At 38.5% G+C, this 20,879-nt stretch overlaps 1 protein-coding gene and 1 pseudogene across 1 annotated transcript; both read left to right on the plus strand.

Moving 5' to 3' along the window:
- The first annotated feature begins 9,986 nt into the window (after positions 1-9,986).
- On the plus strand, positions 9,987-15,202 carry LOC146311407 (GTPase IMAP family member 7-like). Its single transcript, XM_084741922.1, has 2 exons — positions 9,987-10,134; positions 13,084-15,202. The coding sequence occupies exons 1-2, from the start codon at positions 10,113-10,115 to the stop codon at positions 14,049-14,051; spliced, it is 990 nt and encodes a 329-aa protein (XP_084598048.1). The 5' UTR covers positions 9,987-10,112; the 3' UTR covers positions 14,052-15,202.
- A 3,452-nt stretch (positions 15,203-18,654) lies between these two features.
- On the plus strand, positions 18,655-20,305 carry LOC146311408 (GTPase IMAP family member 9 pseudogene; annotated as a pseudogene).
- The last annotated feature ends 574 nt before the right edge of the window (positions 20,306-20,879 follow it).

Genomic DNA, 20,879 nt, shown 5'->3' on the forward strand with positions numbered 1-20,879 from the left:
CCTCCTCAAACCCCCCACATTTAGCAGATGCAGATGCAGTGGTATCTAGCAAACCTGGCTGCAGATAAAGACAGAGTTTTATACCTTCCCCACACGTGTGCTCTTGTGCTCCAGGTTTCGAAAGACGCCAGAATGTCATTGTTCTTAGAGCTCCATGCACACCCCCTTCAACAAGTAGAGAAATGCAAAGCTTGACAGGCCTTTTGCTCCCTAGTTACAGTTACTACTCTATAATTGGGCAATAGACCCTTTTACAGTTTGAAAACAGTGAGCAAGCTGAGCACACAGTTTTGCAACGTTAGTATGGCGGATCACAAAAACTTGTCAATGGGCATTGCAAACACGAGCAGTTTCGATCACATCCTCAGTCCAGTCAAGACGTTAAATAGCTTGCAGTTGTAGATGCTCTGATTGCTCTGAAACGGTCATGATACTGTCGTAATCCTGTACAACCTAAGTTGACCAGTGGATTTTTGATTCTGACTACTGTACACGCAACAACCAGACTTTTTGGTGATTGTGGTTTTTGTAAACCATCTAATTCAATGTTTGCAGCTCAATAACTTTTCTGGATGACCAGGATAGACCGCTACTTCTGTTACTGAAATGTGCATGCTTCTTCTTGATGACATCAGCTGTGAAAGGGTCTATAGCTGTTCGCAAGAGGGGCTCAGTGAAGGGTCAGATTCATTTTGGTCTGCACGCCTGGGAAATCAAAAATGAACCAAGAGATCCCAGACTAAACTACCTCAGTGTCTTTCTTAGCAAGTGTTCATCTAATCAGCCACATTGATATGACTAATGTCAGTACTTCCAATTATGAATTTAATCTGCACTATGAGAACAAATGGTGACGTAGCGTTGAGTTACAATCATAATGTAGGCAAAATAAAATCAAGAGGGTAAGAAAGAGTGCTTTATCACAACAGCATTAAGATCGAAGTTAAGACTGTGTTTAATGGGAGGCATCTGTTCTTGCATGCTTTCAGACTCTAATGTATTACTGCCAAGTTTGATACATGGAAACTTTAAGGAAAATCCATATTCCCTGGTTGTATTTACTGCCTAGATATGGATATGAACGGCATTTGCAAGTAAAAATGGTAATAAAGCAACTTCTAAATGAGCCAAAGTACTTGCTGTCCATCTGCCTGTCTTATCACGAGACCTTATAGAGTTTTATCAGGTTCTATACTTTCTCAGACTAAACCAGCAGCAGAAAAGGCCTTAAGTGTATCTCAACATGTGCACAACACACTGCTGTGCAGTAAGAAAACACTCCAAATGGTCTATTCACTTTCCTTACATCCTCCCAGAGGGAGCAGTAGATCAGTCTCCAGCAGACCTGCTCCTCCCCAGGGAGCCACACACCCCCCAACACTCCTGGGGCCCCAGAGGATAGCAGAGCAGCTAATCTGTCATTCCTCTCTGCAGGACTCCTCTCTTATTATAGGTTAGACTATTTCAAGAATATAGTCATCATATATGGGACTCACCTTGCAGTGAAGTGACACATTCCCACACAGCAGTGTCAGTCACAGACCGGCCCCTCATTTATCACTGACATCAGGACTCTGTGCTGCAGGACATGTTCCTGTCACACAGTGAGAACGTGCAGCAGAATCATCTGGAACGCAACTGGACAACAGCACTGATGTTATCAAGAAAGGAGAAATATCTCAATGGTGTTACAAGCTCAGGGTGGATTATAGTAACTATGGTGTTAAATGCTACAATGTGATGGTTTGCTTCAGTAACAGACAGTAGGATCATAAATTTATATCATCAGTACATTTCACACAATATTTAAATACATGCAACCAGAGGGGAACCCTGAGGGGCTTCCAGGCCTTCAGAGAAGGCCTAACATATCTGTACTTGTATTTGATTCATTTCATTTTAATTATTGGTCTATTGTCTTCTAATTCTCATTCAAACCTCATTTTCTCAACTTTGCTTCAGAAATGAAAGGGTTACTTGCCTGAAATCAGCACAGAGTTATCCAATCAGATTTTTTTTGTTGTTGTCTCTAGGCAGAAAAAAGATTAGAGCTGGCTCACCCATTGGTTAGGACTTCATCACTGGGACAGAAGACCACAGCCTGTGTGTTTGTTTAGAAAGTGACAGGTGAATCAACCAATCACATTTTGGTTTACAGGGGGTGGGACCAAAAGTAATCCCCTTAGTCCTCCTCAAAGGACAGATATGTCGCTCAAGACAAGCAGATGAGTGGCTAACTTGATAGCGCTACCTTTTTCATGGTGGACTTTGGAAGTGTAGCGGAGGATCTGAAATTGTGCTTGTCACCAAGTTTGTTAGAAAACAACTTTCAGACACTTGAATCTTCTTTTTTAAAGCTACTTCTAACAGTGCGACACAGCAGACACAGCTATATTGGTAGACAGAAATAATACAACTAGAGATCTGTGCCACATGTGGTACTGAAACAGATAAATAAGTAACACAGAATGATTCATATAGATTATTACAACTCTTAATATCAAACACAAACTTAATTATAACTTATCTAAAAAAAAAAAAAAGTAAATGGCAGTTACTACTGTTTAATAAAAAATAAAAAAAAACTCTTCATTACTTATTCTGTCTGAAATGGAAATGTGAGTTTTTGACTTCCTGGGCCTGAAAAACAGCTTAATGTAACTTTACAGGCTAAAAAGGCCAATCAGGTTCAGAATGAATCTTATAAAGTACAGCAGAAACTAGAATAAAACCATGTTTACCCTCAAGAATATCAATTTTCCAACATTTCTGACTTGGCAATGTGTGTTTTTGAGGTCTCGGGCTTGAAATATAATGGAATGTTATTGCAAGAGGCCAAAAGGTCAGTGTCAGTGAAACAAGTTCAGAATGCAAAAATATGTTGAATGTTGCCTTCAAGAAGATCAAGCTTCCAACATGCCTGACTTAGAAATGTGTGTTTGTGACCTCCTGGGACTGAACAACAGCTTAATGCCTGCTTTTGGTGAATAGTGTTGCCAGATGATAAAATAAAGATTGTATTTGGATAAAAATGACAACAATTAACAATATACTGAACAATATACAATCAGCAATTCTGAAAAAGGCCAAATGTATAAAAATCTTGTTAATTTCAATAAATGCATAACAAGTTTGTTTGTGATTTAAGAGCAATCAATCAAATCAGCACTGCAGTGACAGTGTGTAGATCTGAGGCTTTGGCATTTCCCACATTGTTCCAAGATATCAAACAGTTTTTATTCAAATATGATCACTTTATGAAGTTGCAGGGTGATATTGCTGTATGTTCTATTTTGCAACACTGCAAGTGAAAATCCTGCATTTCTCTGACTGATAAATCTACTCCACCTCCTCCATACAAGCACTTTCGTGCTCTTTGTTCTACATCACCTGACTTCAACCTGACCTTTTGGACATCAAAACACTAGGGGGACGTCTCCAGGAGAACAGTTGGCAGACAGGCAGAGAAACCAAAAGAGTTGGAAAGCATTAGATGCATATTTCATCATTTATCACATATCATTTATGTTGTTTTCGAGTAAATTATCAGTGTTCTTTCTTGTCAGATTTGCCTGCAAAACATGGAAAAAAAGAGAATAGAAGCTGAAACTGTTGCTGCATATCATGGCACACTCTGTCTGAACAGCCCAACTGGTTAACATAGGCACCAAATGGAAGTTGGCAGTGCTTCTGCTTCCTGTGCGTTCTGGCCGTTATGTGCAGTTTTGTACTGAACTGCACAGCTTGGACCACAAACAGACTGAACGAACCACTCAACTGAAAACAATCACAACTAGCAGAGGTCACTCAGTGAAGTGCAGATCCCCACCAGGCAGCAGATGGTGAAGCACCTGCTGCAGTGCCACAGTTGTTTGTCTCCATAGACCAGTCAAGTTGCAGTTTACATGCATATCTGTCCACACTCATATAATGTATGTAGTGAAGACTTTGAAGGAATTTAATATGAAACTTATCGCTATATTGACCTGTAACTTTGAAGGAATTCAATAACAGGTATCAAGGGTATTTGGCAACATGGAAGTTTTTGAGATGTCACAGATCTGAGGTTACAGTGACCCTGACCTTTGACCTCTGACCACCAAATTTTTTTCATTTTTGAGTCCCAGTGAACATTTGTACAAAGTTTGGAGAAATTTCCTCTAGGCGTTCTTGAAATTCCTTGTTCACAAGACTGGGATGACCTGAAAACATAATGCCATCCACAAAAAACATAAAGACATAAGTCATTAAAATACAGCATACAATCATGAATGCACACCAAAAAATTAGGCCAAGTGGTCCAGTAGTATTTGAGATAAGCTCCGGACAAAATGCAGGTGAAGTCATCAGGCACACATGAGAGCGATCACATGATCCTCTCCTGACTTACACCTGCTGGGGATAATCAACGCTGAATGTCACTGACAAGTGAACAGTGATGTGTTCACTTACTGTTGTACCTAATAAAGTGCCTTTGAACTGAGAGATGTGATTGCTTAAAGGGATAATTCACCCAAAAATGAAAATTCAGTCAATATCTACTCACCATCATGCAGACTGAAGGTCAGGTTTATTTTGTTAGTTAGGTGACTAGTTTTCAAATGTAAAAAATAACTGGGCAAAAAAAAAAAAAAAAAAAACATAAAATGACTCCATACTGCTTTACTGGTATAATCTAAATCTCCTAAAGTTCCAACATGCTGTTTGGACACCATCATGCTACACACACACCCAGTTCAGACAGTGAGCATGTGCACATGAACGTGGCTCATTGAGGCCAAAAACATGGTGGAAATAACATTTTTTGGTCAACTTGGCATGATGGGTCTTGGAGACTTGGATTATACCAGACAAGAAGTATGGAGGCTTTTTACATTTTTCTTCTATTGTTTTTTTAACATTTGAAAATTAGTCACCACTTGCTTCCATTGTTTGGGAGATTCTATAGCACTGTTTTCCTGTGAAACTCCAGCAGTGTTTTGTGGACTAATAAAAACTAAACCTGACCTTCAATCAGCATGAGGGTGAGTAGATAATGACTGAATTTCCATTTCTGGGTGAACTATCCCTTTAAATGTGACAAAGAATCTTTGAACTGAATGAAATGATTGGAGTCAGAAAAATGATTTGTGATTTCCACATCAGTATGTTGTAATAACAAGAAATAAAAGGGTAGACGTGAACATCTTTTCAAATAGTGTCTTGAGTCTTTTTGCCTGATTCCTGTGAGGGGACTGTATTCTGTCTTGTTTCAAGTAATTGAAATAAAAAAAAGTCCTTAACAACCTCATGTCTTGTAAAGATCAATTCTTTTTACAGTTCAAATGTGTGTTGCATCAGTATTTCTAAAACCTTTCATATGTGTTAATTCCCATCACTGGCTGTCAGTCATCGTTAAGATCTCTGTGAAAACTGACAGAAGCAACAAAGAAATCCACTAGAATCCAGGCTGCTTAGCTCCAGTTTGCTCCCTGAATAAAACTTCAGCCACTTACCTCATCAAACCTTTTGACAAGACACACTCTAAATAAGAATTTCAATGAGCTGGATTTGACTAAATCAGAATCTGCTGAAAGAACCAGCCTTTAAAGTGAAAAGTGAAGACGGGGAGACAAAGACATCTAAAAATACAACAGATGTTTAACCAAACCACAGTGAACGGGTGACTTTAGTTTAAATGCAGGGAGCCGGCCTACAGGCTTAAGGTTCCTGACAGGTTGCCATGAAGACTACGCCCCCCCCCCCCCCCTCCACGCAGACTGTGCCAGTTCTGAAATGTCACAGTATGCAAATGCTTCATAATTGATCTGACTGCTCTCACACCTCTCATCCACTTTAAATATTCCACCATGTCCCCAAAAAAGTTTTTCTTATATGTTGTGTGGTTTTGAAGGACCTTCAAGTTTAAATCCTCAGCTCTTTAAATGAGTGACAGGTCCGTATTAAATTTGTTTCAAGAGGCTGCTGTCCTTTAGGTGTGTGCACACAGTATGCACAGACAGAGTAAATCATTCAGTGAGTGTGGAAATTAATTTGGAATCCAGCGGGCATGACTTGTTGAAACAGAGACTGGCTGGAGAGCCAATCAGTCTCACAAAAACACAATTACAAAATGTAAATACTGGACACTCACACTTGAACGTGCTGTGTGTGTATAAGGACGTGTGAGTGGATGAAAAGGCTAATTCAGGGTAAATCTCAGGCAACACTGACATCAAGTGGTCACATGCAGGAACTTCACCATGTAGGGGGTGAACGGCCTCATCTATTCAGAAAGATGGCTCATTAAGAGTTGTTTTTGCTCAGCATGTTATCACAAATTTGATCACTTTAGACTTAACAAAATTTTTTTTTTTAATTAAATAAACTTATAACTGGACTTGGACATTTACACCAATGACTCAATTTTTTTACTTGACAGAGTCAGAGTATTAAATATCGAAGCATTTAGCTTGATGAATCATTTACACCAAACAGCAAAAATCAGCAAAAATTGGATTTTTGTACAGAAACATATCCAACTTTCAACCCACCTTCATACCTAAACCCCAGAATAGGTTAATTGTCAGTTTTTTCCAAAACAACATATTGGTGGAGAGTACCAGCGGCGACTTTAAGACTGTGTAAAGGAAAAAGGGAGTTTTTGTCTGACACATTATAGATGTAAGAAAATAGTTGCTGAAAACGTGAAGACTGAGAACTATGTAGTAAGACCGTTAAACTGTTGTTCACCATTTCTATGTTCAGGATTTTTTGGGCGGACCTGAAAGGTGACATGCCAGGGCCACAGTCCCCCAACACTATATGAGCCCTACAAACTAACACATGCCCCTCCCCTCACATCACCCCTGGACAATGATCCCAAAACACTTCACTTCAGTGTGCATCTGCTTTGACTGAATACTGTCCCCTTTAAATGTTTTAAACTGTGTAGTTCTCTGTCTCATTGCAAATGAGGGAAACCACAATGATTTTCAAGGTTTTAAAAAGGTTTGAATGAATTAATGATAACCTCCCCCTAAGCCCAAAGATGAAAAAGCCTGTTGTTTAAAAAGTGTGAATCCACAAATCATTACGCAATATTCATTCTCAGCAAGTCGACACTGAATTCCCTAGATCCTCTTGAAACAATCCAACAGCAGAGAACCACAAAGAATGTTATGTTACTGAGCTCCAGTTGGAAAAAAAATGCTACCATAGATAATTTTGTTTGCATTCAAAAACTGCCATGGTCGACAAAAAGTGAGCTGCAGTATGCAAAAAATGTGGGTCGAAAATTACAGATGGAGACACAACAACTTCCAACTTTGTTTGACATTTGAAGTTGCACAAAGAACAGTAAGTCAAGGCTGTGTTGTTCAGATGACATTACATTTAGTGAAGAGTGCATTATGACTTGTTTAGGATTGAAACTCAAAGTTTAGGACTTGGGACTTGTCAGTCTTAAATTGGGATTGGGTGCAAAGACTTTAGACTTACTTGCAGGTTGTATAACAATTTGGTCCCACCTCTTCTGATCTGCAGCTGTTGGTGTCAGTTCCCACAAGTGTGAGAGGTTAACAGAGAAGTCATTTTGTTGTCATGAACAGTTCATACCTCTCATATCTTTACTGTGGTTTGGCCACTGCCTGACATGCAGTGCAAACAAAGACAGCTGTCATTTCAGGGAATTTCCAAAATGTATACTATCAGTGACATAACAAAAGAACACATTAATGTAACACAGTAATGTGTGATACTAATATTGATAGAATGTTAAAACCTTAACATATTTAAACTAAAATTTCAAGAGCCAAGAAGGACTTGGAGGAAAGAAAGAAAGTTTGATGCCCCTTTCTGTCAAGTCATTGTGACCTGTTCACATGTTGCTCGGACAAGTTAAACAAGTTTGTCAGCATGTGTTTTCTTAAGCTCTTCAACACATTTACTGGTATGCACTAGAGTAACCGTTCCAAAGACTGACACAGATGCATGACACAAACAACACTGTGTCAGAGCTGGAGCTCTGTCACATTCAAAATACTATATGTGGACACCTGATCATCACACCCAGCACCACAGGCATTGATGTGCTGCTGCAACAGCCTCCCCTCTTCTGCTCTCAGTCTTTCCAGCAGGTGTTGAACCTGCTGCAGGGATTTAATCCCACTCAGCTGCCAGAGCAGTAGTGAGGCTCCACACTGATGTTGACTGATAACATCTGGCTCAGAAGTGTTGGACGGGGTTGAGGTCAGGAATCCGTGCAAGCCAGTCAAATCCCTCCCCACCCAACTTGAAAAAGCATTTCTATATGGAGCTTGATGTGTGCACAGGGGCTTTGTCATGTTCAAACAGATGAGGGACAAGCACGAACTTACCAACGGTCATGGAAAAGCACATAAATGAGCTTTTTAAGAATAATATACACAGGTGAGAAGTGGTACATGACAATGAAAATTAGTGATTTATCGAGCTTGGGGAGAAACAGATTACTTGTTACAGGATTATGTAATCTCAATACAAAAAAGGTAAATGTATTCCAGTTACCTTCTATAGTTACAAATAAAAAAAGATGTAATCAGATTACAGATATATTTGAAAATGGGGATTATTAGGAGGATTACAATTTCCAAATACATTTTAAAACACAGGACGATATCATCCAAGGACTTGACATCTAATATAAAGGAACATTTACAGGTGAGACCAATTGCTAACTTTAGCTACTCAGACCAGCTGCTAAGATTAGCTACATGGACCAAACACTAACATTAGCTACTCAGATCAACTGCTAATGTTAGCTACACAGACCAACCACTAACACAGACTAATCACTAACATTAGCTACACAGACATTTAAGGCATGAAACATTTAAAAAAGACTTTAAAGACTGTGACAAGACTGAAACAAAGCAAGAAAGTGTATTTAAACTTTTTTTTTATCTCATAATTATCACTTATGACATATTGTAAGACACCCTGTACAACAGCAGATAGTCATTTTTACACTTTTTCACAGGGATTAAACAGATGAGCTATCATGTAACTGTGAGCTTTGGTGCATATTTTCTTTACCTTTGGACAGAGCCAGACAAGCTGTTTCCCCCTATTTCTTCTCTTTATGCTAAGCTAGGCTAACTGGCTGCTGGCTCTAGCCTCATATTTACCACACAGACATGAGAGTGGTATCAACCTTCTCACTGAACTCTTGGTGAGAAAGCAAGTAAGTTCCATTCAGAAAAAAGTTATATAAAGTTTTATAGCTGCCAGACATAAGTATATTGTGAAGAATCTGAACTGAAATAAAAGCTGTCAGCTCTGGCTAACTTGGCTCACCCTGTAAACAAATCTAGTTATAGGAAATGAAAAATGGGAGTGTTAGGCATTTCTTACTGTCAGTTCCTGTAAACAGGTGTTAGACTTGTCGTAAATAGTTTTTCATTGAAAAACAGGGTGAACTGGTTCTGTTGTGCATCAGGAGAAGATATACCTGAAGTACTAAACTAAACTTCTTTTGCTTACATAATTTACTTTTCTTAAACTACAGTCTTTGAGTTTAGGAAGTAGAAGTAAACTCATTGGAGTGTAAGTAAATACTGGTTAATATTTTAATATTTTCATTTAAACCAGTTAATTCTCAGGTACCAAATAATGACAATTAGGTTCACAGCTCACTGGGTTAGGGTTAGGGAACAATTTTTGAAATACAAAATTTCTAAAATTCAAAGATTCAAGTATCTAAAGAAGAAAAGCAAATTATCTCAACAAAAGATTAGTAGTTGATAAAACTTTTCAAAGTTTAAGAGTTTGAGGGGAGTTCAAAACTCAAAAATGTGTAGTAAGTTTTCTCACCTTGTTGGCTTCTACAGTGCATGAGCTGATACATGCATGCATTTACATAAATTCCCAATATTTAAATATGACATTTCACATGCTCTGTGACTTCAGAGTCTAACCTATATTTTAAAAACATGCTGCACTGTCTTGTGCTTGGAAATTCCAGTCCAGCAGAGACAGAGGGAACGCCCATGTGGACAAATGACGAGTGAAGTCATGACAAGTGTCTAAATGAAACATTCATAGCATGACAGGACACACAGCAACAGGATAATTCTGGCTTTTGGCGTTTCATCATGAGCGGGGCATACTATCAAGGTAAGGATCCTTCTGTCAGTGTGACAGTTCACTGGTATACTGTGAAATCTGAAGTATCATGCAGTGCCAACTTAGCAAACTTTACAATAATTACTTTTTTAGTAACAAGCAGTGTGTATGTGTGTTGACATTATTTTGAGTTTTTTTGGCTTCTCAAGAAAGAATCTGGGGTGATGAATCTCAGAGAGGTCGACTTTGTTTCCACCACAGCCCACATCTGGACAGTTCACGACTAGGGCTGGGTATCGATTCAAATTTACATACTTTTTATTAAACATGACCTGACCAACACACTAAAATTAGGGCCACGAGATCTCGTGCCAAAGGCTGGTCATGCAAGATTAATGGGGTTAAAACTGCAGGCTGTACCACACATCCACGGGAGAAAAGACATAGAGTGAAAGATCGATTTTGGGATTTTATGAATTGATATTGGACTATGCAAAGGAAATTAGATTTGAATTGATTAACTGATTTTTTTAACCCACCGTTAATAACAACAAAAGCTTTCTGAGTGTAATAGTAATAGTTTGACAGAGCTGGAACCAAGTCATTTTGCAAGTCAGGGGTAATCCTCAAAAGTCTTTGCACTCAAGACTTGGGTCAAGTCCCATGTCTTTGAGTTTTGTGTCCTCAACAAGTCATAATTTGCTCTTCACCAAATGTTATGCCATTTGAACAACAGAACCTCAACTTCCGATTCTTTATACAACTTCACAGTTGGAAATTGATGCGTCTTTGTCCGTAATTTTCAACCTACACGTTTTGCACACTGCAATTCATTTTTTGTTGACCACCTCACAGTTTTTGTGTGTGAGTGGCATGGCCTTTGGTGTCATTTTTGGTGTCATTTTTTCCAACTGGAGTAACATTAGTTCTTCATGGTTCTCTCCCGCAACTCGATGGGATGCTGTCAGACTGGTTCAAACAAAGTGAATCAGGGGAATTAGGTGTCGACATGCTGAGAATGAATAGTGTTAATGTTGGCTGATTCAGGAAATGAATGGTTTTGTGGATTGACACTTTTTAAATAACAGACTTTTTAATCTTTGTGCTTTGAGGGAAGGTACTGAGTATTTTCGAGTGAAAAGGCTCAAGTACAAGTGAAGTCATGAGTCATGGGTGTTAATGTCCAAGTCCACTTACAAGTCTTTTTTAATTTGTCAAGTCTGACTTGACTCATGAAATTCTGTGGCCACATTACATTTCATATCTGTCTAGCCAGTAGTTTGAATGAAGGTGAGTTCAAGATCAGTTTGGTCTTTATGTGTTTAGTGGGCTGACTGGTCAGGGACATGTTAGCTTGGTGCAGGGGCTGTGGTGGGGTAAGCCTCTGCCAATAGAAGATAAACTTCAGTTGTCTTATTAACACATTAAATCTTTTTAGTTTAGATTGAAACAAACATCAGGCAGTTAGTAGATTATGAAGCCAGGTTTTGCTGGAGGGTCTGTGGCTTCACTGTGAGGTGAAGTCAAGTTCTGCTGGGTTTATCTCCTAGGGCTAAGCTTGCTGATGATGGTCAGTAAATACATCAAAATCATAAGCTGATTTCTTGTTATGAGGATTTTCATTTGTTAAAAGGTATGTGGTACAAGGCTCATTTATTTGCAATTCTACAATACAGGGTTGTGCAATTAAATGACAGCTGTAGTCCTGGTATGCTTCTCACAAAACAAAAATTCTATAATGGATGAATAAGAAATTAGTCATAAAAAATAGACTGTTTTTGCAGAGCAGTGCAGAGGATAAACTGAGCTGCCTCAGCCTGAGGGAAGACGCTGCTTTGGAGTCCATTGGTGCAGCAGCAGATACTTCTGTATCTCTTGTCAGACAGCAGCAGGGTAAACAGGCTGTGGTGGGGATTGTTTTTTCATATCCTCGGGGCTCTGCGCAGACACTTCACCTCCCCAGTATCACTGGTGCTCGGTAAATGAGTACCAATGATGTTCTGGCCTCCGGCCGTGTACATCTCATGCTAGTTCATGATGTTTCCAGTCCAGCTTTCTATTGCTCTTCTGTAAAAGTTAGAACTTGGTACAGGAAGTCTGCCTTCTTAAGTCTTAAGAGCTGGGCCAAGTAACAGAAGCATGTAAATCATTTTGCTGTGGGGTCTTTTGTGAAAAAGAACTTTTTCAGTGAGTAACTGATCACATTTTTCAGATAACTTGCCCACCATTGGTCTACAACTCCACTGATGAAAACTATAATGACAGTTTATAAAAGTGGATGGTGCTATACAGCTAATGGGCTATGATAACATCATCTGTTTTGGACTTGCAGGTCAGTTGCCTTGCAATCAGTCAATGGCAAAAATTTTGGTGTAAGAATTGAGCAAAGTTGAAACCAACACAAAAGCTTTGCTCATTTTAAATGCTGGTGTTCTTCATTGTTCAATCTTTTTGTGTTTAAATGATCTGTTGCTCGGTCCTTAACCATCCAGACCTCTCAGATGGTATGAAACAGGTTTTCTTGTGCAAACTAAACATGGAGAGAAAGCCCTCCGGTTTTATGCATCACTCATTTGAAATCATCTTTTTAGAAAACTCACTGAACTGGCCTTGTGTTTCAGTTACATCTTGTCCGAATGTCTGTCTGTATGTAAAGCACTCTGAATTACCTTGTTATTGGGAGGTGTTATGCAAAGAAATGCCTGTCCTTTACATTTACACAATGCTCTGATTTGAGAAATGCTGTGACTTGGTGGATATCAGAGATTTTCCAGACCTGTTGGATAACATCAAAAATGCATTGTCATCAAGCTAAACAAAGGCTGTATTATCAGCCTTGTAGTCTGACTGTTGGTTCGAAGTTGTCTCGTGAGAGGTGACTCTTATCTCTCATTTTCAAAAATGTAATCAGCTGAGATCTTTTGTTCCATCTGCAGTGTGCACACAGCCTCATTTGACAGCGCAGCACTGTATGATGAACGGTGTATTTCTCTCCGACAGGGTACAGAGGTGCCACAGATCCAAATGAAAGGAGGATTGTTCTAGTTGGGAAGACCGGAGTTGGGAAGAGCGCTGCAGGAAACACCATCCTGGGCAGAGAGGCGTTCGAGTCAGAATTGTCTCCATCCTCCCAGACGTCTGAGTGCCAGAAAGCGAAGGGGGATGTTGGAGGTCGAAAGGTTGCTGTCATCGACACTCCAGGGCTGTTTGACACTAATTTCACCCAAGAGGAAGTATTGAAGAGGATCAAGATGTGCATCTCTCTGGCTGCTCCTGGTCCTCATGTCTTCCTGGTGGTTCTTCAGCTGGGCAGATTCACCTTGGAGGAGAAAGAAACCATCAAGATGATCCAGACCACTTTTGGTGAAGAGGCAGCTGAATACACAATGGTGTTGTTCACACATGGAGATCAGCTGAGGAAGCAAACCATTGAGAGCTATATTGCTGAGAGTGTCGACCTGAATGCCCTCATTCGACAGTGCTACAATCGATACCATGTCTTCAACAATGAAATCAAAGACCCAAAACAAACCAGTCACCTCCTGGACAAAATTGACAAGATGACCATGGCTAACAATGGAAATTACTACACCAACGAAATGTTCCTGAAAGCGGAGGAAGCCATAGAGAAGGAGAAACAGCGACTCCTGAAGGAGATGGAAGCACAGAAGCAGAAAGAGCTGGACGAACTGAGAGCCAAATGTGGAGCGAAGGTCTACCGCACGCAGGAGCAGCGGGTGCACATGAGATATGAGTATGAAGCCAGAGCTCGAGCTGAAAGGTCAAACGAGTTTGTCGCTGCTCCGGCAATAGCTATAGCAGCAGCCTGTGGTGCCGCTGTTGGAGGTCTGCTGGGAGTCGCAGCTGGACCAATCGGTTTGGCAGTTGGAGTTGCAGCTGGAGCAGCTATTGGAGCATCTGTTGGCGCTATATCAGTGAGACTCTCAGAACACTGCCGTGTTCAGTGAAGACAGTACAACTTTAGGTTGAATAGTTTGATTGTTCTCCAGGAAAAATATAGGGTAGCACTAACACGATGAGATTTTTTTAAAATAACACCTGTTAATGCTGAGGCACTGGGTAACAAGATGGAATAAGGGGGTAACAATTTGTGATTTTAAAATTAAATTATACTGTAGTTATTGTTTATCTACTGGGTAGTTATTCTATTATTACAGGGTAAGTATGATTTACAGAGCACTTAACTAGACATTTGTTATGAATTTAGCAAGAATTTATACTGTAGTTATATTTAACTAATGGTACCTACTCTACTGTTACAGGGTAAGTATGATTGGCAACACTTGTGTAACTACATGCGGTTACTGTATAACTATATGTAAACTTTTTACATATAGTTAAAAAGTAACTACAGGACATGAAGGCTGTATTCTAAAGCACTGACACTTCTCCCCTTGTTACGTATAGTTACATAGTAACTACTTATAGTCACACAAGTGGGCTGTAATCTAAAGTGTTACCCATCATACTTACCCTGTAATAATAGAATGGGTATCCATTAGAAATAACTACAGTATAAATTCTCTCTAAATTGAGCACAAACATCCAGATAGTTACTCAGCAGAGCACACTTACCCTGTAATAATAAAATAGTTGTCCAGTAGTTGGAAAAATAACTAAAATAACTACAGTATTATTTCTTTGTAAAATCCAAAATTATACCCCCTTATTCCATTATGTTACCCAGTACCTACATATAGGTATTGTAGGTAGGTATTGTACTGTGCTGGTACAGCGTTTATGCCATAACTCTGGAGTAATTACACAGTATGCTGTGGGATATAAACTAAAGTGTTACCAAATATAGACATCTTGTCTAGTGTAATCTGCTTATTTGCTTCTTGGTAAACTCTTTGCACAAATAATTTGCACTGAAGATGACTTCCATAATAATTTTTTGGTAATCACTGAAATATTCTGTACCTGACGTAAGTAAAGCTAACTGACTTGTATTATATTGCATTTTGAACAGCATCTTAACTACATAATATTTGTGTAATGTAATGTAAAATGTAAAATCATGAATTTAATTACCATGATGAGTTATGACTGAATGACTATACATGTGTAGCATTTAAATAAATCTTATTAAACAGTACATGTGGATTCAGTACATTCATTTCTTGAGTTGATGTTCATATACTGTATATGTAAGATAGGAGAAACTTTTTTCAATCTTTTATAACAGTAGATGAATCTGTTTTAATGCTTTGGCTGCTTAACTCTGTTTTTCTTCTTTTGTTATGTACTTCACTTTCATCATGTCATACATAATACTACTTATTTTTATCCAAACCACAATCCTTTCCTACACATAGTAAGTGGTTTTGGTACCTAACCTAACCAAAACAGTGACCATTTTACTATATTAACCACATGTAATGTGAATTAAGTCACATGGCTTAGTTAGCATGGTGTCCACTGGTCATATATGTCGCCTTGGGGATCATTGGCAATCAACCCATTCTGCTGTAAAGGTATGAGCATGTGTTGGTATTAAATGTAGCCAGAATTAGGGGTGTAAGAACATATTGAAAATATTGAGTATCTCAGTATTATATTTTCTGATACTGTATTGCAATAACATTCTATAGAGATATTGTGATACATGCACACGTTTGCGGCTGTGATTAACTTTGTGTTGTGTTTAAACCCTCGTCCACTAGAGAGCAGTGTTGTTAAATGTCTTCCCTGCTTTGATTGCACAAAAAAAGTAAATGTTTGACTCAAATATTATATATATTATAAATATATGCTGGTGGGTTCTTTATACAATGACAGTTTTCCCAAACTTTGATTAAAATTATTAATATATCATCTTGCTTAAAGTATTGCAATATATTGTAATGCCTTTATTGTGATACATACTGTATCACCAGCCCCAACAGAACACTGTTGGCATGTACCTTCTTGTACTGTCTTCTGGGACTGCTCTTCTGTATCTAATCACTGGTCTGAGGTGACTAATTATAGTGAAAATATCTTAAAATTCCCAGTTCCTAAACAGCCCATTTTATTTTTTATTTAATTTTGACTTCACCTTCAGTGATAAAACCAGGTTAACACTTTGGAAAGTCATGTTTGTAGGTCTGACTGCTGCTGAGAAGACCATAATTTACCTGTTTATAAAAGAATGGGACATTTGTCACATAGAAAACACACTTTATGTGACAAATATAATGTAAAATTATCTAGCACTTATGTAGGGCCTTTTTTTCTTTCTTTGGTAGGCTATATAGTGATGATTTGTCTTAAATACTGTTTATATACATGTTGGTACCTTGTGTACAGTGGTTTTCATGTGACAAATTCAATAAAAAGCTGATCAACCAAAACAGCTGCTTACAGTATTTTTTTAAGCAAACATGTTGTATGTAGAATTTTATTTTGCCATTACTCTGTATGTTGCATGTTGCGACAGTCCCACACAGAAATAAACAACACTCTGCATAGAGCCTCAGTGGAACAAAACTTGTAGATTGTTGAAGTGTAGCATGTGTCTGAAGGCTGCTGCATGTGCTGAATTAAAGAGCTGACCATAGAACCAGCAAAGATTTAGAATAGTTTAAGTGTTGGCACATTCCTAATTATGAATAAATTAGATGCAAAGACTCCACCCAGTAATCTGCAGTGGTGGAATCTAAGTATCTAAGTCTATGTGATCAAGTACCCCAGGGTTATTTGAATAAAATAAAATGTAATCAGATACAGTTACTGATTATCTGTTAAAAAATATGTTCAGTAATATAATCCAAGTATCACAATATTAGAGTAATGTCACTTGATTACTGTCCTTTTGGATTATATCAAAACAGTCTTTCCTGTAACAGTTATTTTCATTATTGATTAATCTGTCAATCATTTCATAAATTAATTGATCAGCTGTTTGGTCCATAAAATGTCAGAAAATTATGAAAAATGTCCAAGATGATATTCAGTTTGCTGTCAGAGAGGAGTAAAGAAACCAGAAAATATTAATATTAGCTAAAATGACTCAAAACAATTAACCAATGATCAAAATAGGTACAGATTAATGTAGTCTGATTGATGGATTCAAAGACAAAAAATGCTGAAATTTCCACCCAGTGAAGCATTTTTTCAGTAGAGACCATGATAATGAATTGGCAGCTATGTGCTGTGAATGGTAGGATATCCTGCTTTATTTTAAAATTATAATCCTACTAATGATCTAAAATTTTACTAAATAGATCTGTAATCTGATTACATCTTTTTTATCTGTAACTTAATGGAATACAGTTACCTTTTTAAAATCCAGATTGCATAATCCTGTTACATTTAATCTGTTATTCCTCAAACTTGAGTACTGCACTTAAAGGGGAAATATGTAATATATTTATTGTAGTAAATCATAAAATGACAATGTTATGTCATTACAGATTAAGGAAACATGTTTAGCTGCAACAGCCAGTTGGGGGGACAACTTGCTCTGATTATTGATCGTATATTAAATAGGGATTCAACCTATTTAATATACCGTCTATGACTCAAACCCACTCTTTGGACTGCAGTATTCATTTTTGAAAGCCAGGGTGTAACATTGCTTCTTTAACTATATGGGCACATTACATTAGCCTACAAACTACAATATTCTCCTTTGTTCTGGCAGATATGTCTGCCCCCCTGTCCTTTCAGACAAAATTCCACCAGCCTTGGATCAGGTTGGGCCAATCACAACCATTTATTTAATTATGGGGCCAGTTCTATAGAGTGATTGGTCCAGATTTGAAAAGTCACATGTCACACTGTTTTTACTGATTAATAGTTGGGGTTTGTTTTTTACAGCAGTATCTGTTTTTCTATTTGAGTACAAAGTGTGTGTACCTAGATCTATTGAAAGGGGAATGGACCTTTGATTGGTCGACAGACTCAGCTGAAGTAATCATGGGATTGTCAGTGTATGGATAACAACATGTCAACAAAAAACAGCTTTCAACATGAAGAAATGAGTAAATCACAAAAGACTTTCAGTGTTGGATTTATCAGTATGGAGAAGTTGAGATTCAGTTTACCCAAAACAGGCAACTCAACCAGGCAGCTACACACTTTATTCAAATAAAATAGAGATAAATGTTACTTTTTTATGGAAATAAAATCATTAGGAGGTCTAAAACATGAAATCTAAAGATTGTTTTTCTTACTTCAACTTATGGTGTCACTTGAAGTCATATCTGAAGAGCAGCTTCACATCTGTTTTTTGTCAACGATATCTTTTACCCTGTGGATGTAATTGTCATTAGACACTCAAGTCAGTCAGAGGAATAACGATAAACAGCAAAATAAGGGTGTTGCTGACTTTTTATGACAGCAGTTTAGTCGTAAAAATGGTCAACCATGTGGTTACAATGGGATAGGATAAGATCAGCCTTCACTGTCTCAACCTAAGGAGAAAGTTGTCTTGAACATTCAAGTGACACAGGCAACACAACCACACATGTACAAATACACATGTAGAGTTCTTGAAGATGTTTCGCTTCTCATCCAAGAAGCTTCTTCAGTTCTGCAACCAACACACAGTATCACCTCAAGATCCATACACCCCAAAAAACATATACCAAAGAGTATTGCATGATGCCCTAAAGTCAAATAAAGAAAAATCCTATACAAAAATTACTGCACAAATACCCTACACTAAAATATTGCACATTTCTCTTCCCTCACCCCTCACACCCACATAAACATATTTCATCTCCTACTGTTAAGTAGTTTGATTGATAGTGGGACTAACAAAAATTTAGACCTTTTCAGCTTACAGTTTGGTAACCTGTACCTTCTACCTGAAGGCATCAGCTCGTACTCCTTATGAAGGATATGATTTGGGTCTTTAGTGACTTTAAGGTCCTGCTTCCTCAGTGTCCCCTCACATATCTCCTGGAGAGAGGATGGGGGCAGCATGCCAATGATTTTTCCTGCCCTTCTGATGAGGTTTTGTAGTTGTGATCTAAGTTTGACGGTCAGGTTTCCAAACCATGTTGTAATGCCTCAACGAATACTGGATTCAATAGCTGCTCTATAAAACAACAACGCGATATTTTAATCAACTCCATGGACCCTGAGCCTCTGCACAAAATGGATGTTGAAGGGTGAATGTTTGCAGCTTTACATTCTGGGATAAACAAAGATGTTGCTCTGGGATGTTCGATCAATGAAAGTATAAACCAGCACCAGCAGCAGAAGAACAAAGATGAAAACAAAGATGTTGCTGTGTTTTGTTTCTACAGGATCTCAGAAGCAGACGAAGAGTGATGAGCTGCGGATCATCTTGGTGGGGAAGACAGGAGCAGGGAAGAGCGCGGCGGGAAATACCATCTTGGGGAGAGAAGCATTTGACTCCCATTTGTCTTCTGCATCCTGGACAACTGAGTGCAAGAGAGTTGACGGAGAGGTCAGAGGTCGAAGTGTTGCCATCATCGACACTCCGGGGCTGTTTGACACTAATTTCACCGAAGACGAAGTGTTGAAGAGGATCAAGATGTGCATGTCTCTGTCTGCCCCCGGTCCTCATGCCTTCCTGGTGGTTCTAAAGCTGGGCAGGTTCACCAAGGAAGAGAAAGACACCATGAGGGTGATTCAGAATACTTTTGGTGAGGAGGCAGCTAAATACTCTCTGGTGCTGTTCACACACGGAGACAAACTGAAGAAACAAACCATTGAAACCTTTATTTCAAAGAGTGAAGAACTCAAAGAGTTCATTGAGGTTTGCTACGGAAGATATCATGTCTTCAACAACCAGGTGAAAGAGCAGGAGCAGATCGATCAGCTGCTGGAGAAGATCGACAGAATCACTCTGGAGAACGACGGAGGGCACTACACCACGCAGATGTTCCGGAGAGCAAAGAAGGCCTCAAAGAAAGAGAAGCAAAGACTTTCAAAGGAGTTGAAAGCGGCAGAGCGGCAGAGGAAGAGAACCCTGAAGGCTGAAGTGGAGAGAGAGATGGGATTAACACGAGGGTCAGGGAAAGACGGTAAATGTTTACTGCAGTAGGAGGTGGATGAACTCTCTGGATATTCAGAAGCAGTTGAACTTGGTGAATAGATACACTTTGGTGAATGGCTGAACTTAAGGACTAAACCTCCTTTTATACACTGACTAAAAGATGACTCTCCACAGACCTGTACGCTGCCAGGGAAGCTTCAGTATGACTGTGTCTGTACAGGATTTCTTTGTACTCAGTTTGGTGTAACTGCACACAGAATTATATGTTCATTCATGTGTGTATGATGTGCTCAAAGTGAGTTTTCCAGGGTGGATGAAATGATTATGTTATTCCCTAACAGTACAAGTGGTCATTTTGACTTTTGACTTCCAAACTCTATTATCTCTCATTGATAGATATGAGGCTAAGAGATTAATGCATTTATTCTTTTAGTTTATCTTTAAAAAAAAAAAAAAAAAGAAATAACACCAAAATGTTAATTTTGTAAAAAGTATTTTTATATTTTTCAAAATGCATGCCATCATTTGTAGTAAACCATAGTAGCAGGATAATAACCATCAGCGATCTGCGAAACAGTTAAATGTATTTTATAAGATTATGAACATGTTATTTTAACAGAAATTATGACACCTTTCCACCTAGGATCATCACAAAAAATAATCATAATGGGAAAAGGCTGGAAAAAAGTACTTCAGTGTTCACAGAGCTGATCTGAAGCTGATCTGAATGTTGGTAAGCCTCCTATACTCGCCTGAGTTTTCTCTGTAGTTTACACATAAGAGTTTATCAGCTTTGTTGTCCGTTTTATTTCATGCATGT

This window comes from Lutjanus erythropterus, chromosome 18 (genome assembly GCF_056507025.1).
Source record: "Lutjanus erythropterus isolate fLutEry1 chromosome 18, fLutEry1.hap2, whole genome shotgun sequence".
Taxonomy (NCBI): Eukaryota; Metazoa; Chordata; class Actinopteri; order Lutjaniformes; family Lutjanidae; genus Lutjanus; species Lutjanus erythropterus.